This window comes from Condylura cristata, unplaced genomic scaffold (assembly GCF_000260355.1).
Source record: "Condylura cristata isolate star-nosed mole 26May11 unplaced genomic scaffold, ConCri1.0 scaffold00012, whole genome shotgun sequence".
Lineage (NCBI taxonomy): Eukaryota > Metazoa > Chordata > Mammalia > Eulipotyphla > Talpidae > Condylura > Condylura cristata.
Window position 1 is genome coordinate 37,852,078 of NW_004567113.1, and position 22,538 is coordinate 37,874,615.

The 22,538-nt window shown below is 38.1% G+C and overlaps 2 protein-coding genes across 3 annotated transcripts in view; both read left to right on the forward strand.

Moving 5' to 3' along the window:
* SMIM14 (small integral membrane protein 14) overlaps positions 1–3,703 on the forward strand; it is a 31,508-nt gene extending 27,805 nt beyond the window's left edge. Inside the window, exon 4 of one of the 2 annotated variants that reach the window (XM_012724275.1) lies at positions 168–3,703. In XM_012724275.1, coding sequence (XP_012579729.1) covers positions 168–200 — 33 coding nt within the window. In that variant the 3' untranslated portion in view covers positions 201–3,703. The remainder of the gene's footprint in view (positions 1–167) is intronic. The other variant, XM_004681341.2, reaches the window with a different exon arrangement.
* A 2,573-nt stretch (positions 3,704–6,276) lies between these two features.
* The window catches only part of UGDH (UDP-glucose 6-dehydrogenase), a 22,197-nt gene continuing 5,935 nt past the window's right edge, over positions 6,277–22,538 (forward strand). The window contains exons 1-5 of the mRNA XM_004681342.2: positions 6,277–6,540; positions 13,639–13,807; positions 18,238–18,339; positions 21,621–21,821; positions 21,944–22,141. Of these exons, the coding sequence (XP_004681399.1) occupies positions 13,646–13,807; positions 18,238–18,339; positions 21,621–21,821; positions 21,944–22,141 (663 nt within the window). The 5' untranslated portion in view covers positions 6,277–6,540; positions 13,639–13,645. The remainder of the gene's footprint in view (positions 6,541–13,638; positions 13,808–18,237; positions 18,340–21,620; positions 21,822–21,943; positions 22,142–22,538) is intronic.

Below are 22,538 nucleotides of genomic sequence, written 5' to 3' on the forward strand. Positions count from 1 at the left end.
TCACAGTATTAATTTAGTGTTCCCTTGTGAGAAAACAAACGTAAAGTCCTAATAAGTATGTAGTTTGGTATGGGGAGAGGGTGGGAACAGTGTTGCTACTGAGTTTCTACTATATGTATTAGATTGATGAAGGAGTCATTTTGTGATTTATCTCTCTTCAATGCCAGGGACAAGATCCACCAGCCCCTCCTGTGGACTAATTTTGTGATAAGAGAAGAGGAAATAACAGTTAACATCTGCACGACCAAACGAACGAAGATGACCAGAGTATGAAGATGACCAGAGTACTCTTAATCCAGTTAGAACTGCATTTCCTTTTGCATCTGCAATATGGGATGGTATTGTTTTCATGAGCTTCTAGAAATTTCACTTGCGAGCTTATTACTGCTTTTCGTGTTATCTCCATTCCTATTTACTGTTTATTTGAGTAAATGATTATATTTAAAAAATTTCTTGGGGCTTTTTTGGTTATCCTAAATTTAAACATTCCACTCATTCTGTTTGTAATTGTGATCATAATTCTTGTGATGATTTCTGGCCTGATTGAAGGAAATTTGAGATCTCTACATTTGAATATTTTAGTTTTGATAGTTATTAAATTTGATTTTTTCCCCTCTAAAGGTATTTATAGTTATTTGGGGCTATCTGAGATAGTATGAAAAAAAATTATAGCTACACTGTATTTGTATTGACCTTGGTAGTTTATTTGTGAGGGACAGTTTTCTCTAGTTCATGGGACTATGGCAGCCTTTGGAGTATTTTGTAAGTTATAGCTAAAATTACAACTCACTTATGTGACTACAAAATGAGAAGAAATACTTGTTTACTACGATTTTTCACTCCCATAAAAATTTTAGTCTAATATTAAAAACTTAAATAAACATGAGTTATATATGGTGGCTGATTTCAAGTCCATTATATGACATTTGCAATCCACTCTACACGAGCCTTACATGGTTTCATGAAAGAAGGAACATGTTGATTATTTCTGCCTTTGCCAGATATAATCTATACAGTAATAATTTAAGATCTAATTTATTTTTAAAATGGGTGCTTCTTAAGAAGCTTTTCTGTTATAACACTTCCCTATTAAATGAAACTATCTTAAAGATGTTTGGGGGGGCCTCTTTGGTTACTGTCATTGAATGCCTTATTTACTGTTTTTTTCTTTGAAGAAAAAAATCTGAGTCTTTTGTTACCTTTCTGACTTTAAAAATATTTAACAAATTCTTGGTTTACTCTAAGGAAAATGAGAAGAAATCAAGGATATTTTTCTCACTCCTTACTTCATTCTTGTTTGGTAATGGGGTGAATTGGGATGGGAAGTAGCATCAGCTTAAGTAAAATTTTGGAATGTATAAAAAAGTAAAAGGTTGCTTTGCTTTGCTCAGTTACAAAAATATATATACAAATGGCATCCAAAAAGTCTGTGTAACCTGTATGGTTATGGAATTATTTCCTAGCAAGTGATTGCAGATAATTTATGGGAGCTAGAGGATAGTTTGCTGTCAGTGTATAATGAGTTTCCCCTAGATCAGTCAAAATTTTCGTTGTATAGATCTCAGAAATTTGTATGAATTGAATAAACTTATCTGTTATTGTACTATTTAATAGTCTCTGATAAAATTGTGTAATGCTTGTAGTTATTTCCCCCTTTATTATAATTACATTCTAAGCCATAATCATTGTAAGGACTTCATTATGTAGTTCAAATATTAACTGCTTGCAATCCTCCTGTGCATCTTGGCTTTTGTGCTCAATTTCTTGAAATAATATAACAAACTCCTAACTTGCGTTAATCGAAGTGTAGCATAACACAGGTAAGTCAAATCTTAGATTAATGAACATCATAGAGTTAAGATTTTTCCTTTTGCTGTAGCCTTACTGGATGCCACCCCATTTCTATAGCTGTTTAAGTATTTGAAACACAAAGGGCAGGACTGGCATAAGATGAAACAAAATCCCTGTAAACATTCCTTTTTCTGTCCTGGTCCCTGAACTTTGAAGGCTTGCACATGTCTTGACATTCTGTTTTCTAAGCAGCTGGAAAGCCAATCTCTGGCAGAAATAATGACGTTTCAGTGGCTCTTGAACTCACAAATAACTGAGAATTGAATTTATTGAAGAAGTAGCCATGACATGAAACAGAACGTGTAATGTTAGCTGGAAATCTGGATTCTTATTCCTATTTCATTTCCGTCACATACATTTAGTTAACATGACATCTAGAATATTTTTCTATATGGACCATTTGTTTAATTAGTAACAAAAGCTCTTAAAGAGATATTTGTTCTTGATTTTTTTCTTGTAAAGTATCTCTGCATTCCTGACAAAGACAGTGTACTACTGCTCATAAAGTTTTCCTATTAACCTAGCTAGTAATTTATAGTGTTATTTAATTTTAAAGCTTCTACGTACAGCCTTGTATTGAGCACACTTTATTATTTGACTTACTTACATTTGCCTGAACTTTAACTACAATCATTTAAAAGAAAAATAAATCTGGAAGAAACATGATGCATCATGTTTGAATCTATTTTGGCTCTAAAACATTCCTCAAATGCCATTTAAATTTAAGAGTCATTTTATGTTTATTATGCCAAATAATGTGTTTTTTTTTCTTTCCATATGGAAAAAGTTAACTATGGAACTGTGTATAGTAAAAGTTTATCATTTATCTCTCCAAACACTATCCCATGGTTAGCAAGTCATATTTTAAACAACAGCCATTCCATGATTACTTTCATTGTCTTTGTGGTATGTAAAATGATAGGATGTATGGAATTACTGATAAACTGACATTTTCAAAGGAACCTTGGAAGCCCAAAACTCTGAATGTTTGTCACTCTAAATATGTGCTAAAATTTGATCGGCTCAGTTTGATACAGAACAGCAATTTGGAGAAATGAAGAGAGTTTACAGTTAATAGGTTAAATTTTTGTTGTTGCAATAGTAGGTTTAGGCTTAACATTTCCTGAATAAAAAATCATACGTATTTGTTACCATGTCTAATGATTACTTTGTTCAAAGCAAAAGTGGTCATGTGGTATACTAAATGTTAATTGCTGACTTTAAGTGTTTAAATCATGCCAAACAAATCATGTCTGTGCCATCCAGGGTTTATTGTAATCTTTTACTGAGTACTTGGATTGGGATAAAGGGCTTGTACTATGCACTTTTTATTAATGAATAAATAGAAAACATTAGTAACACTCACTGTTTTTTGTTTGGCTTTTGTGGGAAGAGAAGCGTCTTTTGTTTAGTAAAATGTTAACAGCCTTTATTAAACGTTTTCTTTAAAGACCTTTTATTCATAACTAAAGCAGTTCCTAAGAGAGACTTTAACTTACAAGGAGAATGAGAATACTTACATAATAGCAGCATGAGCTTCTAAAAATAGAGGTTCTAAGAATGCCTAGAAAATTAAGATTGCAATTGTGTGTGTTTTTGATATTTCTTTTTTATTTCTCTCTAGAATACAGTCATTGGACATCTGCAGTCGGGGAACAGTACCCAGTAGTGTTAATTATTTGATCAGACAGGTTGATCAAAAGGAGCTAGGCATGTAACTATTAAAAAAACAAAAGTGAAAATCACTTTTGTTCTGTCACCTGGAATGCATCTAGGTGCTAAAGATCATTAATATCCTGAATACACGTGAAAATGGCAAAATATCTCTGGCATATATGTATTTATAAAATAGCAAAAATTGTGAAATATATAATTTCCTGGATATAATGATTTCAACTAAAGTTTATGCATGTCAGTAGATAACTGAATCTTCAGTAAAATTGTAAGTTTTAATTAAGTAACTCTGCAGTACTAATTTCCTCTCAGAAAATTAAATTCTATTTTTTGTTGTTTCTGCAATTACTTCCGGTGGTTTTCAAAGTTCAGGATCTCAATTTATATAGTTAGTGAAATGGTCTCCCCAACAAAATGTTCCCTGAACAACATGATTATCTCATTCTCAGATTTTTAAAAACTGAAATTATCAGGGTTTAAGCAAGGAAACATCAAGAAACTTTGTGCCAAAATTTTAAGAACTTAGTCGCATAGACAGGTGGGAACTGAAACAGTTAAGGTTGAATTCCCTGTGCCCCCCAATATTAATTTCAGATGCTAATTTCTGAAAGCATCAAAGATATTCAGAGTGTTTCTGTTGAAAAATGGAACTGACATTGATCGTCTTTGTCACTTCATAAATTTTATTGAATTCTCAAATGTCTGCTTCCATTGTCATAATCTAAGAATTTTTAGTGTTGTTAGCCTTTAGTGTTTAGTTAGCCTTCTGGGGAAAATATTAAATAAGCTATCTTAAATTAAGATAAACATTCATATTTTAGCTTTGTTTACAAATAAAAATATTCCAGAGGCTATAGCATACCTATAGCTTGTAAGATTAACAAATTTGAGATCCCAAATGGCTTTTGCTTATATGGGTTATAGGTATAAATATTAAGTCTAGAATTAAAACACATTCAAAAGTATCAAATATTTAAAACTACCAACCCCAAATATGTTAATATTCTTATAATAGTGGCACTATTCTACATTTTTATATATCTTTTACTGGGAACCTTAATAGAATAAGCCTTTCCATCATTTCCACTTATGTATTCAGTGTTGCATATGTTTTACCTTCTTATGAAACTGCATATATGTCAGGTTATAGTAACTAAAAAACTAGCATCATACACTTGTAAAAGAATTAAAATTATTAAAAAAAAAAAGCAAGTAACAGTTTTATCATGGAAACGTTTCGTCCTCCTGGGCCCATGAGAGGTTACTGTTAGAGGTCCCTGGGACATTCTTGAGAATATTCTAGAGAGCTCCTACTGAAACTATGATTTAATTTCTGAGAAACTATTGATTATTAAAGATTATGGTATCACCAAAACACAACGAATGTAAATGTGAATAGAAAAATGTTCTATTAAAAATAAAGGGAACTCAGAATATAGGCAACCGATCTATGTATATACCTAGTTCAAAAAAAGACATGTTCATTTACCCCACTAAGCTTTGTTTTGGAAGGAGCTGGGACTTTATCCATTTTGTACTTTCAGTCTCTAACACTCAACAGGCTAAATTAAGTATTTGTGGGATGAATTTAATGGATAGTGTTCAACGCATATCTAGCTGATCCCTTTCTATAACTCACAGCAAACTGTTTAATCAACATACAACGATTTTCCTAGATCATCATCATCCCTTTAAGAAAACGATCATCTAGATGGTATTTTAAAATGTGCCTTTATAAACTACTACTCACTTTCCTTATGACGTATTTAAAAATGATCCTGACTTCAAGTACAGATTATGTCACCTGGTGTAATTATTGAGAGTAACAGAAAAGTCATGTCTGTGTGTTCGGTTTGTTGTGGAATTTTTTGGGGGGGTTTAAGACGACCTTGGACTAAGGAAAAAGAAACAGCTGCTTTTCACATTAAAAATTGGCAGGCATTCATCGAACGCTTCCTCATACGCGGCACTTGTATGTAGTGTCCTCTCTGCTGTTTCATGCCCAGACATCCCAGAGGCCAAACTGGGCAGGAGTAACTGAAGAACAAGCTAGAGGGACGTGGGCCCTCCATCTCAGCCAGGGATCTGGGCAGGGACACCCACTGATTCAGTCATGACTGAACAACGTATTCTCCAGACGTGAGGCATTTTCTTCCCAGAAGCTGAGGGTCAGGCAGGATCTGACTAAACCCTGGGCCGCAGGCCCGCAGGGCGCGGTGGACCCAGGGGTCTGGAGGGTGTGGGGAGGGCGCGGTGGACCCAGGGGTCTGGAGCGTGCAGGAAGGGCGTGATGTACCCAGGGGTCTGGAGAGTGCGGGAAGGGCGCGGAGGACCCAGGGGTCTGGAGCGTGCAGGTTGGTTGTGACTTGCAGGGTCCAGGGGTACAGAAGGCCAGGCAAACTCTGCAGGCTGCTGGGGAGACCGGAAGGGGGCCGGGACCTTCCGGTCCCCCGGACCACACCCGGCGACGCGAGTCTGGCCGACCTGGCGCGCGCAAAGCCCCACCTCAGCGCCCACCGTCATGAAAACCGGGTCTAGACTTCACGGCTGGGCCACCGATTTGCGAGTGCCACCAGAACCAGGATGCCTGCCTGGACCCCTAGCCCCGAGGGCCGCTAGAAAGCCGGCGCGCACGCAGGCCCGCCCATCGCCGCTGCGCTCTGGGGCGGGGCCGCTGAGCTGGCCGGAGCGGATTTGTCTTTCCAGCCACGATTAGTCTCGCCCCACCCCCGAGGCTGGCTCGGGCAGGAATGGGGGCCGGAGGTAGGGCGGGGATGCGGAGGGTCTGGCAGCTAAGGAATGAATCCCCCCCCTCCTCGGACTGAAGCCTTTAAATACCGGCTCGGCCCGGGACTCGGGGTGCCGAGCGTCTGCAGCCCGAGGGAGGGGCGCTCTGTAAGGGGAGATCTGGCGGAACCGGGCGCGAGTGCAGAAGCTGCAGCGGCGCGGCCCAAGCTAGGAGCTGTCCGAGCTATCCGGAGAGGAGCGGCCGCCCGGCAAGGTGCTTGGAAGCGGGTAAGCGCCTTCACCTGGGCTCCCCCTGCTACCGCAGCGGGATGCTGCTCGGTCCGGCTGGATGTGGACGGCGCTCGGCGGGCGAGTGCGCGCTTCTCCTGGCTGCTGCCTGAGCTCCCTCCAGGCTCCCCCTCTCACTACTCCCAGCTCCTCCTGGGCTCTAGGCGGGAACCGTCGTTTGAATCTGCTGTTCTGGGCAAGGGATAACTTGAGCTTTTTATTCCAGACTCGCGGGTCTTCCAACCGCTTTACTCTGCCTTTTTCCACTTTTTGACTTGAAACAGAGAGATTTCTGCAGCGCTCCAGAAGGCTGACTCTGCATTGAAGGGGTGGTCCGCGGGTGAGGGACCCCATTTTGGTCTCATGCTCATCGTCTTTTGTTAGTGTTGGGAGTCTGCTCCCTTCGGGGCCTGCTGCTTTCTTTTCTCACATCATTGACCATCCTTCCTGAGAAACTAATGCAGAAAACGAAGCCAGAAAGCCCATTTGAGAGCCGCATCCTACACATTACGTACTAATACCTTATGGACTGCCACTCCATATAATGGCTCCATTTTATGTTAGGAAAGGCCCCTCTTGCGTGCTTCAGGAGATCAAGTTTGTGTGAGACCTTGAAATACTATACCTTCTATATAAAGGAAGATTATTGAGTAGGATTGAGAATTCTGGCACATAGGAAAAAGAGATTCACGGGTAGGGAGCTATTCACCAATATACAGAGAAGTAGCTGTCCATTGACTAACCTCAAAGACACAGTGAGCCTTTGAGTTTCTTCAGATCCCCTAAGAAATGGAGAACAGTAGTCTGGTCTGTTTCTCAGGGGGCTTCTGGAAATGAAAGAGCTTACTGTCTTCTTTGAGTTGTGCTTGTTAATGACCCAGCAACTAGTTTAAGGTAAATAAGTGGTGGACAACTCTCACAGAAAGAATCTCATTTCTCTTTCCCACTGCTGAACTCCTTTCTCGGACATAAAACCTATATCTAATGGTATATTCCAGCTTCCCGCTTGTATTTCCACAGCTTTATATGAATGAAGCTCTTTACATACAATTTTAACATTTTCTTGCTGATTAAAATTTTCCCCCTGGGTTGGTCATCTCCCAGTATTTAATTTTTGGAAATAAGTAAGATGATGTGTGGCGTTGATGTATCCAGCTATAAACCCATTGCCTTAATGCTGGGTAGCTATGGAGAGTATACTGAAGAGGGGTGAAGAGTAGAGGAATTAGATTCAGTTAGTTTGTAGTAAGAAATCCCTTATTTGTTAGCCTTCTAGCTTGAAATATTGATCAGAACTCAAAAAATTTTAGATGAAGAGTAGTTTTCGAATGGCCTGGTTTGTTGTGACTTTCCCAAAGTACAGAAGTAAAAATTTATTTCAAACTGGCTCATTCAGTAAGAAAACATTCCTGTTTCCCTGACAGCATAGTGGAGGGTTAGAAAGTACATAAAAATTGAAATAACAAATGGAATCAGAAGATATATGTGTCAAGAAAATTGTATCATTAACTGCATCAATACCTTTTATATTAAAGTTTGTTGAGGATTTTAGAGAAACTTCTCAGTGATAATTTGATTTTCACATCTTCAGTAATTTCTCCCATTGGGTCATCTACAAACCATATTTAATAGGAAAAAATGAAATATCCCCAAGCCCAGGCAGTGCCGTAATACTGGTCTACCTGTTACCAAGAGTATACCTTAGCTATTATAGGTAAGACAAGTCAAGTACAGCCAGGAAGTCAAGGTGGATAAGACGTAATTCTGGGAAGAGATGCTGAAGTTCCTGTGAGACAAGAAAAGGTGATAGGATTCTGGAAGATACTATGATTAGCCATTCAAGCTAAGTCTATTGATGTATCAGTCTTCATCTAAAAAAGATAGGCCCTTATGGGGAGATACTCATTCATTCGATTAATTTGTATCAAGGTGCTAGGTGAGCAGCAGTAAGAACTGTTAGCTTGGGAGCACTTTATTTACTGTGAACTCTTGGAACTCAAGAGTTGCATCATGTAGACATTCGATCCATTTTTATTGTATGAATGCTAGCAGATCTTGTTATGGTGGAGATTGATGACATTGGGTTTTCCAAATAGCCTTTGGCTGTGGGATTATGTGGTAACACCCAAAGATCTGCTGATCCAAATACTGTGAGAGTATGCTTTTTAGTTATCTTAGAAACTGGTTTTAGAGAGCGAGAGTGTCTGGCTATCCAGTGTGTTAGTGTAGTAGTTCTTCAGGTTCATCATAGTTCGGGACTTGATCATTAACTTAGCATATCTGGAAGGTAGATATTTTTTTTACTCTAAGCTAATGAGACTTTGGTTATTAACTTGAAGTAATTAAGTTCATCAGCGACAGATGATACACTAATGCTATTACAGTGGAAAAGTTTTAGTGGCTAAAATATTTGTATCTCAAATCCAGATCATTCCTTTCTAGTATTATGATTTCTTGGAATCTGAATTCTCAAGCGATAGTAGAATCAAAATACTCCAGTTTTCAGGGATTGTCATCCCAGCTTTGGGAAAATTTTTCTCGCCCCACCTCTCTGAAACCAGAACTCTCTGACTTCCAGATTCGGTGTCACTTTTCTCTGGGAGGTGGTGAAATTAATACTTTGTTATTCTTGCTCTTAACTCTTTCTTTCCAGGCACCCAACTGACCATCCCCTTTGCTAATACTCCTTTCCTTCAGTGGAGTATATTAGATTTTAGCTACATCAATGTCATCGATTTTTATAGTCACTTTCAGCTATGTTACCTGAAATTATTGAATAAACTCAAAACATGTTGTCATTATGATTTCCTGAAAACCCACCTTCATTTCTTTTCCTCCCTAGGAGACAGTTATTACCTTTGCTTGGTATCTACTTCGTTGCCAATTAGATCTGTCCTCACGTCTTGGTTCTCATGTTTATGTGTCTTTATTATTTATTTCCTTCTTCTCATCTGAAATATCCTAACCCACTTGCCTTTTAAAAAAAATATAGCCTACTTTGGCCCTTCCTGGTGGCACAGAGGGTTAAAGCTCAGCACTGCAAGCCACCACAGCGCTTTGGTGAGAGCTCTATCCCTGCCGGGGAGGTGACCCACAGGGCACAGCAGACCTCTCCTGTCTTACCCACTGCTCCCCTCAGCAGTGTACTTCGTTGATCTGCCTGTTCAGCTCCCCACTCTGTCTCTGGTGAATCCTCTCTCTGCCCCTGCACCTCTGGCCTGTACCTCAGTTCTGTATGCATAAATAAATGAATCTTTAAAAAAAAAAATATATCCTACTTATTCTTTAGGCCAAACTCAGATTCTCCATTTGCCATAAGGTAGATGCTTTCTTATTTCAATGATTTTACTCTATGGACTTTAACATTTTATCATTTAATTGATTATACTGTCTTATGTAAATTAACCATGTGACCTGGGTATGACCAATTCCCTTCCAGTTTTTTTTTTTTTTTTAAAGATTTATTTATTTGTGCATACAGAACTGGGGTATAGGCCAGAGGTTCAGGAGCGGCGAGAGGCTTCACCAGAGACAGAGTGGGGAACAGAACAGGCAGATCGACGAAGTACACTGCTGAGGGGAGCAGCGGGCGGGTCAGGAGAGGTCTGCCACGCCATGTGGTCCCTTCCGGGGCAGGCGGGAATCGAACTCATGAGGAAGCGGCTTTAGATTCTCAGTGCTGTGCTTTAACCCGCTGCACCACCAGGGAGGGCCCCCCTTCCAGTTTTTAAGTCAACTTAAAGGTCACTTTCTCAGAGAGTCCTTCTTTGCCCTACCTAAAGTAATCCTTAATACATTCATTACCTCTCTGTTTCTCTTCTCCCTTCCTCCCTCTTTCATGTAAATTTAAATTGTCATGATCACCATTAGTTTCTGTGCTCTCTACTAGATTATGACTACATAAGAGTGGAATTGTCATGTTTACTGTTGTATCCACACAGTGTAATGAATAATAGTGACTATTACATAGTAGGGTATTTACTGAGTTTTCTTTTTAAAAAAATATTTATTTATTTATGCATACAGAACTCTTGTCGCGGGGATGACAAGAGGATTCACCAGAGACAGAGTAGTGAGCAGAACATGCAGATGGACTGAAATACTCTGCGGAGGGGAGCAGTGGGCAAGACAGGAGAAGTCTGCTGTACCATGTGGGTCACTTCCCTGGCCAGGGATCAAACTCATGCCAAAGCAGCTGCTGATAGATTCGCAGTGCTGTGTTTTAATGTGTTGTGCCACCAGCGAAGGCCATTACTAAGTTTTCAGTTGAGATAATATCAGAATAAATTGTTTACTACTTGAATGTCAAGACTTAACCTCTCGCCAAATTCTTTTCAGTGCCCACATAGGAGACTCTTAAATTGGGAGTATTAATTTCTTGTGGAGGAGAAGGGAACAAACCTGCAGCAGGTATGCAGCAATTTTTCTAAAGCCATATGCCAAGTTTTTTGTTCTTAGAGGTGGGGACAGAGCCACACTCCAGGCTCATCTGACCTTCCCATAACTGGGGCCTTTTCAGGAAAACAATCCCCTGAGTGCAGTATCTTCCTCCCATGAAGTTCCCTTTCTCCTTGTGTGTGGAGTGCAGGATGCCTAGACAGTGGTAAAGGGCAAAACTGAAGATTAGTGGATGAAGAAAGACTACATGGATGGTTGTCAAAAGTAAATTTTGCTGGTCCTCCCTGCTGGCACAACGAGTTTAAGTGCAGCACTGCAAACTAGCTGCAGCCACTTCAGTGTGAGTTCGATCCCCGACACTGGAGGTGACCCACAGGGTGCGGCAGACCTTTCCTGGCCCTCCTGCTGCTCCCCTCAGCAGTGTACTTTGTCAGTTAGCCTGTTCTGCTTCCCACTCTGTGTCTGGTGAATCCTCTCACTGCCCCTGCACCTCTGGCTTAAACCCCAGTTCTGTATGCATGCATAAATAAATCTTTTTTTTTAAAAAAAGTAAGTTTTGCCAAGCTGAATATTGCTGAGTTGAATATTGGAATTCAGAAAATTTGGTAAGACTATCATGTTTTTATGGCTTCACAAGTGATAATAGGAAACTATTAGCTCACTTACTTAGGTCATTAAGGAGAAACTCCACCACATTTACCATGGCAAGTACATATTTCCTGTCAAGTACATCCACACATTGGAATACAGTTAACTGCTTTTCTTTTCTTTTCTTTTTTAAAAAAGGACAGATTTTCAGAGTGGATTAACTGAAAAATGTCAGTTGTTGATGGTATATATGGTATTTTTGCCCCCTTGAATAGATTGTTTCTATATATAAATACTTATAGATATATAATGTGTATGTATTTGTTCAAAACAACACTGGAAGGCTACCGAGGAAGTAATAAAGGGGTTCCTTGTGAAAGCAACGAAGGGGTTAATAGAGTTGGGATAGCGTGAGAATTCTTGTATACCATGTTACACAGATTTAATTTTGAACCATATGACTGTATTACGTATTTAAAACTAAAAATTTTTTATTTTCTCTATGCATAGCACTAGGAATGCTGCTTTCTTTCATAGACATAGAATCATTAGCTCTAAGTTATGTTTATTGTTATTGTTGTACTAAAATTCTGTTTCTCTTAGTTTTGAGAAGTTATTAGAGATCAGACTGGTATGAATTGAGATCTACTAATCATGACTACTAAATGATTGCCATTTTAACTTTCTTGTAATGCATGCCAGGATTTGTATATGGGTTGGTCAGTTCATTCTCCTCCAGAAGGGAATTCTACCCACAAAACCACTGTAGGTTAGATACTGTTTATTAATGCAAGTTCAGACCTAAAGGAATTGTATCATCTTCATTATGCACTTATATTTTTATGTAATACAGACTTAGTAGAACTAGTAATTAGATCAGCCTTCCAGAATATCTGCTCTGATCCATGCTCTGGAGTATATTAACACATTATTAAACTTACTGCCTTTTTCCCCCCTTTTTGGAATTCATAAGTGGGTTAGATGATGCCTGAGGGCTGATAAAGACTAAAATTTTAAGACTGATCAGTTTCACAATTCATTTTCTCATTATGATGACTAAACTGACATTGTTATATATGTAGTTGCTTATTTTCATTAATGAGTATTCATCTATTGACTTTTGAAAAATTTATCAAAATTTCTATAACAGCTTTGGTAACTGCAGGAATTACTTTGCTTTAAGTACGTCATGGTTTCTCACTACATTATCAAGTACCTAAGAATAAACTGCTAAAGGCAAATTGCATAGGGAGCATAGTCTAGAGGCCATTTCTGGACTATGGAACTAATCTCAGTGTCTGCCCTGTTAGTCTAAGCCTGTTGTAACCTTGGTCGTTGTACACCAGCATTTATTCTAACAGGTGCACTGCTATGTTCACCTTTGAACTTTCCCTCAAAGTTCACATTTGCTGGCATGTTAGAGATATAAATAAGGCTTTATTTTGTTTCTTGATTTTCTAGATATGATGCCATTATCTTTGTGGCTCTTCTCCAATAATATCAGTTACTCTAATGTCCTCCCCCCTCCCCAGACCTCCTCCTCCAGCCCCATGTTTCATGCTAGTGCAGCTGAGAACAGGCAGGTCATTTAATTGGAACGCTAATTTTTCATCACTGTTTTCATAATTTTTAAAAAATTTATTTATTTATGCACATAGAACTGGGGTACAGGCCAGACATGCAGGGGCAGTGAGAGGATTCACCAGAGTCAGAGTGGGGAGCAGTACAGGCAGATTGGTGAAGTACACGGCTGAGGGGCTCAGCAGCAGATCAGGAGAGGTCTGCTGAGCCATGTGGGTCACCTCCAGGGCAGGGACCCAACTGGCACTGAAGCAGCTGCCTTCCAGTGCTGCACTTTAACCTCTTGTGCACTGGGGGGGGGGCAGGTGGAATCGAACTCATGCGGAAGTGGCTTTAGCTTCTTAGTGCTGTGCTTTTACCCGCTGTGTGGGGGGGGGGGGCCTATTTTCATAATTCTTAATGAATATGAGTGTAGGAAATCTTTCCCAGCATTTGTCACCAGACAGTTTTTATGAAGTGTGATGAATGTGTAGTGTGATTTCTTTATTATTTCCTGTTTACAGTATAACAGTCTTACTGTTTGTCTTTTAGTACCATCATGTTTGAAATTAAGAAGATCTGTTGCATCGGTGCTGGCTATGTTGGAGGACCCACATGTAGTGTCATTGCTCATATGTGCCCTAAAATCAGGGTAACAGTTGTTGATGTCAATGAGTCAAGAATCAATGCATGGAACTCTCCTACACTTCCTATTTATGAGGTAAACCATATTAAGCAACCCTTTGTTCTTCTCTTCTTTGTTTTCATTGAATAATTTACTATTGTAAAAATATATGACTGTAACTGATAAGAAATTAGCTGGAAAAATCTCTATGTGTTCTGTGTTATGGATTTTTTTTTTTTTAAGATTTATTTATTTATTCATACAGAACTGGGGTACAGGCCAGAGGCTCAGGGGCGGTGAGAGGCTTCACCAGAGACAGAGTGGGGAGCAGAACAGGCAGATCGACGAAGTACACTGCTGAGGGGAGCAGCGGGCGGGTCAGGAGAGGTCTGGCTCGCCATGTGGTCTCCTCCGGGGCAGGCGGCAGGCGGGAATCGAACTCATGCGGAAGTGGCTTCAGATTCTCAGTACTGTGCTTTAACCCGCTGCGCCACCAGGGAGGGCCTGTGTTATGGATATTTTAATTACAGTTAGGTCAGGTATGGCCAGGGAAAATGACTGGAAAGAAGTATTTTAAAATATTAATAGTAGTAAAAAAAATATTAATAGTGGTTTTATTAGTGCAGTGAGTTCATGGGTCATTTTTTTCTTTTTAAATTTTAAATAGTTACTTTATTATATATTAAAATTAAAAAGTGGTATTATATTAGTAAAATTAAATAGAACTGGATGGTTATAATTTCACTTTATATAAATATGTTGTAATTTCTGGTCATTGTACTTCAAAAAACCTTGGGTCGAGAAGTGATGCCTTTCATATTTAGTGATCAATATCACAGATTTGTTTAATTGGAATTTCAAAATTTCTGTGAATTTAGAAAATTTTATAGCTAGGAAATATCCTCTTTTATTAAGCTATTTGTGTCTCTTTTTTTATTGTTTCACAATAAAATGAATTAGTGATATACTTTTGAAGGCCAATGGAGAAGCATTTGAAAATTTTATGGTAGCACTTTTTATCTAATATTAACATATCCTATTTTTTTCCCAAGACGTTTTGGTTCTTTGTAAGACATTATCAGCTGTAGTGTTTGGGTATGTTAGATCTTTAGAAGCAAGTCTCAACACAGTTTAATCTGGAAGGTATACATGCCTGATATTTATAGTCATATGAAATACAGAAATCTGTGATTTCTGTATTAGAGTAATAACCATTCAACATCACGAATCTACTCATTTGAATAAGGTTGAGGGTAAAAAATAAAAAAATCTCAGTGTATGTAGTAACTTTTGTTTGCTTTACCTTTGCTTCTACAGGATGACACACCCATACTAATTCTTTAAATACTTCAGTCATAATTACTACAACATTTGGTTTTGGTGAATTTTAAAAAACATTTTGGAAAGGTGACTTGATGAGTTTTAAATTCTGATGCCATGAAAGGCCAGCAAGTCATTACAAATCCTGCAAGCCATATTTATAGCCCACCATTTAGTTGAATTTTCTGCCAGCCATCTACTTTAATCTTCAAAAACAGACACACCCTCCAAATGACTAAAATTATCACTACTGACAATACCAAATGGTGGCAAGGATTTGGAGCAACTGGAATTTTATATACTGATGGCCAAAATGTTAAGTTGGTACAACTGTTTGGCAATAGCTAATGTTGAAAATATGTAAAGTCCACATGTGGCAAAGTAATCTGATGATAGCATTCATTATGATTGTGCTCTGAGCAGAGGTAGTGACTAGGAGAAGACACAGTACAGGCTCTGATTTACTGCTGATGTTCTTCTAATTCTTGATAAGGATGGTGTTTCCTCACTATTTAGAGTAGCTTACAAAGAATGGATTCTTTTTATAAAACCTCACTGACTTTGGGGTTTAAAAAATGGCATTGCCATGAAAAAAAAAGGCATGGCTATTTAGAATTCTAAAAGGAATTTTTTTAGCATGAAGAGTGTTTTTCCTTTTAGCGAGTAACAAACTTTAAGGTTCTAATTTTCATGTCTTTCTTAGTTGTTTAGGATTTTTGCTTAAGAAATTTGTAAATTGGAAGAAAATAAATTACTTTTGTAAGGTTGTGTTTATAAAAGCAGTAAATCATGTGACTCAATTATGCATTTTCAAAAATATATTAGGCTCTTGTTCCCTTTTTTTAAAGATTTATTTATTTATGCCTACAGAGCGGAGGTACAGGCCAGAGGTGGCAGGGGTTAAGAGGATTCACCAGAGACAGAGTGGGGAGCAGAACAAGCATATAGATGATACACTGCTGAGGGGAGCAGCGTGGGAGAGGTCTGCCATGCCATGCGCATTTGCACTGAGACTGCGGCCAGCTTGCAGTGCTGCGCCTTACCCGCAGCACTTATGTCACCAGGGAGGGCCCTCCATCTTTATTTCTTCAGTTTATGTTGGAAAATATGTTGCTTATTTCCTTGGCTATCCTAAATATGTGAAGTATTAGGTGAAATGTCAAGGAAGTAGAAATATAAAAGAAGAAAAATTATTGGCAGCTTTAACTGGAGTCCATACTACTCTCTGAATTACTAGTTGTCATTTTATAGTGATCTACCTTGGACAAGGCAAACAAATATTTTTATTTCTAGAGAAACCTTGGGTACCTTTGCAGTTACTTTCATCTGGTAAATCTTTATTCTATAATGCAGTTTTAAGTATACAACCAAATAGCTATTTTTTTTTTAAGATTTATTTATTTATGCATACAGCAGCCCGAGGTGGGAAGGGGGCGGGGGTGAGGTGGGCAAGAGGATTCACAGTAGGGAGCAGAACAAGCAGATGGACTGAAATATAATTCTAAGGGGTGCAGCAGGCAGGCAGAAGTTGGTCACCTCTCTAGCCAGAGAGTGAACTCATGTTGCAGTGGCTGCAGACAGCTTCAGAGTGCTGTGCTTTAACCCATTGTGCCACCAGGCAGGCCCAGCTATTTGTTTTCAAGAGTATTACAAAAAATCGATGGCATAGGTTTTTCATTGTAAATGTTATTTTTCATGTCAGAAAGTACTTATTAGAGGCTATTTAAATCATGACCACTGATAGAAAGATGATAATTGACAAGAAATTACAGTATTTAATGTGTTATTTTCTGTACCCAGCCTCCTTAAAGTTATTCTGTCCTTATTCTTTCCATTCAGATAGATCAGATTAGAGATGTGCTTAGAAGGAATATCGATAGGATGTGATTATTAATTATGTAAGAAGGTTGAAGGAGATGAAGTAATCTAGGATGATAGCCATGTTTCTGGCTTGTATGACTGGGTGTGTAATTTGTGTGCACAATTTGTGCCATTAAATGAGATCATGAGTTACTAATACAGGGATCAGTATATGAGTAAGCTGTCAACTATGCCAAGTACAGGAGAAACAAGGACTGAGACATATTTATTAAATTTGCTAATATGAGGGCTATTGCAACTTTTTTAAAGAACAGTTACACATGGTAGAAGATTGAGGAAGAAAGTGAGTGTAGAAGAGGATTAAGACTTATGTTTAATTTAGAAGGTTATGGTTTTGGTCTTACTTCCAAGTTTTTTTAATTCATCTTGAATTAATTTTTGTGTATTAGATAGTATTCTGCTTTCATTCTTTTGTATGAGGTCATCCAATTTTTCTGTCATTAGTTGTAGGAGAGACTTTCTCCATTTTCTGTTCTTAACTCCTTTGTCATAAATTACAACTGTTCATAAAAGTTGAGTTTATATCTGGACACCCAATTCTATTTCATTGATCTTGGTGTCCATTTTTAGTCCAAATCCATATTATTTTGTTTATTATTGCTTTGTAGTATAGCTTGAAGTTTAGAAACCTAGTGCCTTTGTTATTCCTTTTCTCTGACTAACTGGCTATTGAGGGTCTTTTGTGGTTCCACACGAACTTTAGCAGTGTTTTCTCTGTTTCCTTGGAGAAAACTATTGAAATTTTCATAGAGATTACATTAAATCTGTGTATTTCTTTGTGTAAGATGACCACTTAAATGATAAGGAATTAGTAATGACTGATTTAGAAAAAATACTCTACCTAGAGATTAAATATGGACTTTTTCACTGTCATTTGTATGTCTGAATTCTAGGGAGTAAAACCTTCATTCACAATGACAATGCAAAGTCAAATGTTTGCTTGAAATTAGAGAAGACCTTGAATTTTCGGACAATTGTATTGGTACTAGAGTTAATATTTATCAAGGTGGCATGTAGTAAACAGTGACACAGCATTGAAACGAATTGCTGACAAATAGTGTTGTAAAATAATGTTATGAAAGTAACAGAAAAAGTGCTGCTGTTTCAATTATGGCAATTAAAACAAGTTTGCTTTATTTACTAATGTTATACGCTTAATGGTTTTTGGTAAATGATCTTTGACTTTTCTACAGAAGTGTTATTTAAGAGTAAGTCTAGACCTTTATTATAATATAATCATTCCCTTTAACAAATATAATTCTATACTACTGAATTATTTCACGTGACTGGCATGTACAAGGTCATTTTTTCTTTTTTCTTTTTAGCCAGGACTAAAAGAAGTGGTAGAATCCTGCCGAGGAAAAAATTTATTTTTTTCTACCAACATTGATGATGCCATTAAAGAAGCTGACCTTGTGTTTATTTCTGTAAGTACTTTCCTTTGTTGTGTGAATGTTCATATATTCTTATCTATATGGAAGTTTCATTGTACTTTAATTGTAAACTTGTTAATATACTTCAGCATTGCTTAGCAGAGAGTTGCCCAGTTGAATTTTGGTTATCATTAAACTTTTTCTAACACTTTATGAAACCCTATAATCATCTGGTAAAACACGTTATTTCCAGCCACTGAACAAGTACATTCAGAGAAAGTTCTAACCTGATAATCTGGAATTAGGAAGTGCTGATAATATGGGCAGATGTGGTTATAGTATATATATATTCATTATTTATTGTTTCTACTAGTTGAGAGGTATAGAGATTCAGTTTGTAAACTTTTAGGTTCTCATATATGAATTATGAATTAAATATGAATTCCATATATGACTTCATTTTCCAAGTCATTTCAAGTTGATTGTTGGAACTTTGCGTAAGTTGGTTAGGGTTGGCCACAGACACCGTTAGCTTATAAAATGATTGAACTGTTGCACCTTGTAATGAAAATATGGGCTCAGCATTTGGGACTAAACAGTGGTAACCCCATATTTGAATCAACATAATCCTCTCTTCCCCCACACCTCTGGTCTACACCTAGTTCTTGCATGCATAAATAAATAAGAATAAATCTTTAAAAAAATAAATATTCTGTGTGATGATACAGTGTTGCTAGTTGGTGGCTGAGCTATGTGGCTTATATAACTCAAGACATTTAGGGCCTTAACTAGTAAAGGGAGTGCCTGTGTATGTGCTCTGATTGGGTCTCATGAGGTACAGAAAAGAAACACAGAGTAAATAGAGTAGATGCTGCTGAATTGAGTATACATGTTGTTAAGGATTGCAGATTGTTCAATAAGAGGTTGTTTTTTGATGGAAGAGACAAAAGCAGTGCTGTGAGGATATGCAAATCCCAGAAAAAATTGGCAATGAGGACCCTCCCTGGTGGTGCAGTGGGTTAAAGCGCAGCACTATGAAGCTAGACTCAGATGCTTCAGCACAAGTTCAATTCCTGGCCAAGGAGGTGACCAGTATGGCACAGCAGACCTCTCCTTTCTTACCACTGCTCCCCTCAGCAGTGTACTTTGTCAGTCTGCCTGTTCTGCTCCCTACTCTGTCTCTGGTGAATCCTCTCACCGCTTCTGTGTCTCTGGCCTATACCCCAGTTCTGTATGCATAAATAAATAAATCTTAAAAAAAAAAAAAAAGTGGCAGTGAAGCCAGTGGTAAAACTGTTACGAATCTAGTCCCCCTTAAGCCTTCTTAAAATTACCTCAGAGAAAGTGATGGCAGTGTTTTGTGACTCATCTACACATTCCCTACTTGAGTTTGCAGAACATTAAGATAGAGACATAGAAAATGAAAAAATATTTTGGCGTATACTTGGAGAAAATCAACAAGTTATCATACTCCAGCTTTTGAATAACTCGCACCTAGAATGGAAATAGGGAAGTTTTGTGTAAAAATAATATTTTAAAAAGACCTATTCCCGGGCCCTCCCTGGTGGCGCAGTGGGTTAAAGCACAGCACTAAGAAGCTTAAGCCACTTCAGCATGAGTTCGATCCCTGGCTGCCCCAGAGGTGACCACATGGCGCGGCAGACCTCTCCTGACCCGCCCGCTGCTCCCCTCAGCAGTGTACTTCGTTGACTTGCCTGTTCTGCTCCCCACTCTGTCTCTGGTGAATCCTCTCACCCTCTGCATTTCTGGCTTGTACCCCAGTTCTGTATGAATAAATAAATAAATCTTAAAAAAAAAAAAAGACCTATTCCCAAACATAGAGTCCAACTTACGGTGTCTGGCACAAATAGCTGGTTTTCCATTTGCTTCTCTGCTCACCCAACCTGAGCTGCCCTGAATGTTTCCACGCTACTACTTAGTGTGCGTGTTTGGGCAACTTATTATGTATAAAACAGGATCTGCCAAGTAGCTCTCATCATTCTCTGAATAAGCTTCTGTGCTTGTAGTACACTTTTCATATGGAAAATATCAAACATCTACAAAGCATGAGCACAGTAATATAATGGACCCCTGTTACACATTCGCTTTTAAAAGTCAGTAAGTGGACTGATCTTTTTTAATTACTGATTCCATTTCTTTTTCCCTCAGGTTGTTTTTAGGCAAATTCCCGACAGGAATAGTTTTGTAAGCATCAACTGTTAGTCATCCTCAGTGCTCCTGTACAGGGAAAGCCACCTTGTCACCATCAGCATGCTAACTAAGCCTTATCCATTCTGTACGTCACTGAGCCCCGATTTCCACATTTATGTCTTTTCCTGATTTGTTCCATGCATATAAATCGTTTTTCTCTCATTTGTCTCAATTCAATTTCAAGCTTTGGTTTATTTTGACTTTATTCCTTTGGTTAGTATTCCATTGGGTTACCAGCTTTTCTAGAGAGTTGGTTCATTTTACCACTGGCTTAAAACTTATTCCTGTATAGAATTGGAAACTTTTTAAAAACCCTTTCATTGAAATGCACTGGACTATGGTAAGGGCACATGGGTGATTTGGTGGTGGGAAACCCAAGGGGATTGCAACTGAGATGGAAAAATGCACACAAATATGTAAAAATAAATTATTATAAAATTAAAAAAAAACTTTCATTTTTATCAAATCCTTATAAAACTCCTTTGTGAGGCTCTAAGGACACTGATAGCCTAATTTCCAATTAGATCACTGAGACAAAGACAATCACACTTTCCCAAGGTTACATGATACAGTTAAGCCAAAACTAAATGCTTAGGTTATATTTCTTTCTACTTGATAGCCTTTGTCTACACTATAGACAAAAGTTGTATCTTAAAGTTGCTAGATGTTTAGCTTTTATGAGCCAAGAAAGTATTTTTAAGTGCTATTGCAATTTTAAAAACTTTTAAAACTTGCTATAGGCTTGTAAATAAAAGTAGGAGTTTAAGTTTAACTTTAAAGGTCAAGATAATAAAAGCCTGTATCTCCATTTCAGACTATAAACTCCTTTAGGAAAAACCTGTTTCATTCATCTTTATATCGCTAGGCTTTAGCCTGGAACGTACCTGTCTTGGTATCTGTGGCAGCTTCTCAACAAAAATGTATTGAGTGCTTTCTGCAGATGCTTCGAGCTATTGCTTCTGGTAATTATATACTGTATTATTACTGTAGAACTCACAGGGTTAAATCAGGGCTACTGATGATAGCTAGCTTTCCACTTAACGTGTTCCTTGATAGTCCAGGGGATATCTTGAACTCACTCCATCTCTTGCACACTCTATTATTAATCTCATGTCCTCCATCAGGTGAACACTCCAACAAAAACCTATGGAATGGGTAAAGGCCGTGCAGCAGACCTGAAGTATATTGAAGCTTGTGCTAGACGCATCGTGCAAAATTCCCATGGGTACAAAATTGTCACTGAGAAAAGCACAGTTCCAGTGCGGGCAGCAGAAAGTATTCGTCGAATATTTGATGCAAATACAAAACCCAATTTGAATTTACAGGTATTTAAAAAAAAAAAGGAGCTTTAGAATCTGTTTCTTTTTATGTATTGATAAATATCCATGGCTTAAAGTTGCCCACCATTCATTCTTTTTTTGGACTTCCCTTGACCTTGGGATTCCAGGTGCTGTCCAACCCTGAGTTCTTGGCAGAAGGAACAGCCATTAAGGACCTCAAGAACCCAGACAGAGTACTGATTGGAGGAGATGAGACCCCCGAGGGTCAGAAAGCCGTGCAGGCACTGTGTGCTGTATATGAGCACTGGGTTCCCAGAGAAAAGATTCTCACCACTAATACTTGGTCTTCAGAACTTTCCAAACTGGTTAGTATGTAGTATCTATCAGCTTTCCATTAAATTTAAAGCCAAGGACTTCTCTTCAACTTGATAAACTTTCTTTTAATAAATGCTAAACTTCTGGAGATGGTATTCTTATATATTATAAATTAACATTTATAAGGGGGATTATATTCTGGAAAGGTAAAATTTTAATGAAATGAAGGGTACATTGAAATAGTAATGTTTAAATTACTCTTTCTCTTCTTTTTGCTCTCCTTCATACTCATCTTTCTTCTTGGATTTAAAATATTTCCTTTAAAAAATACTGGATGGTTTCACTCACAGCAGGAGTGTAAAGGGCCAGGGGAGAAAATAATAATAATAATGAACAACTGTAGACCAGAGACATTTTACTAGGGTGGAGTGGGGAATGGGATCAAAA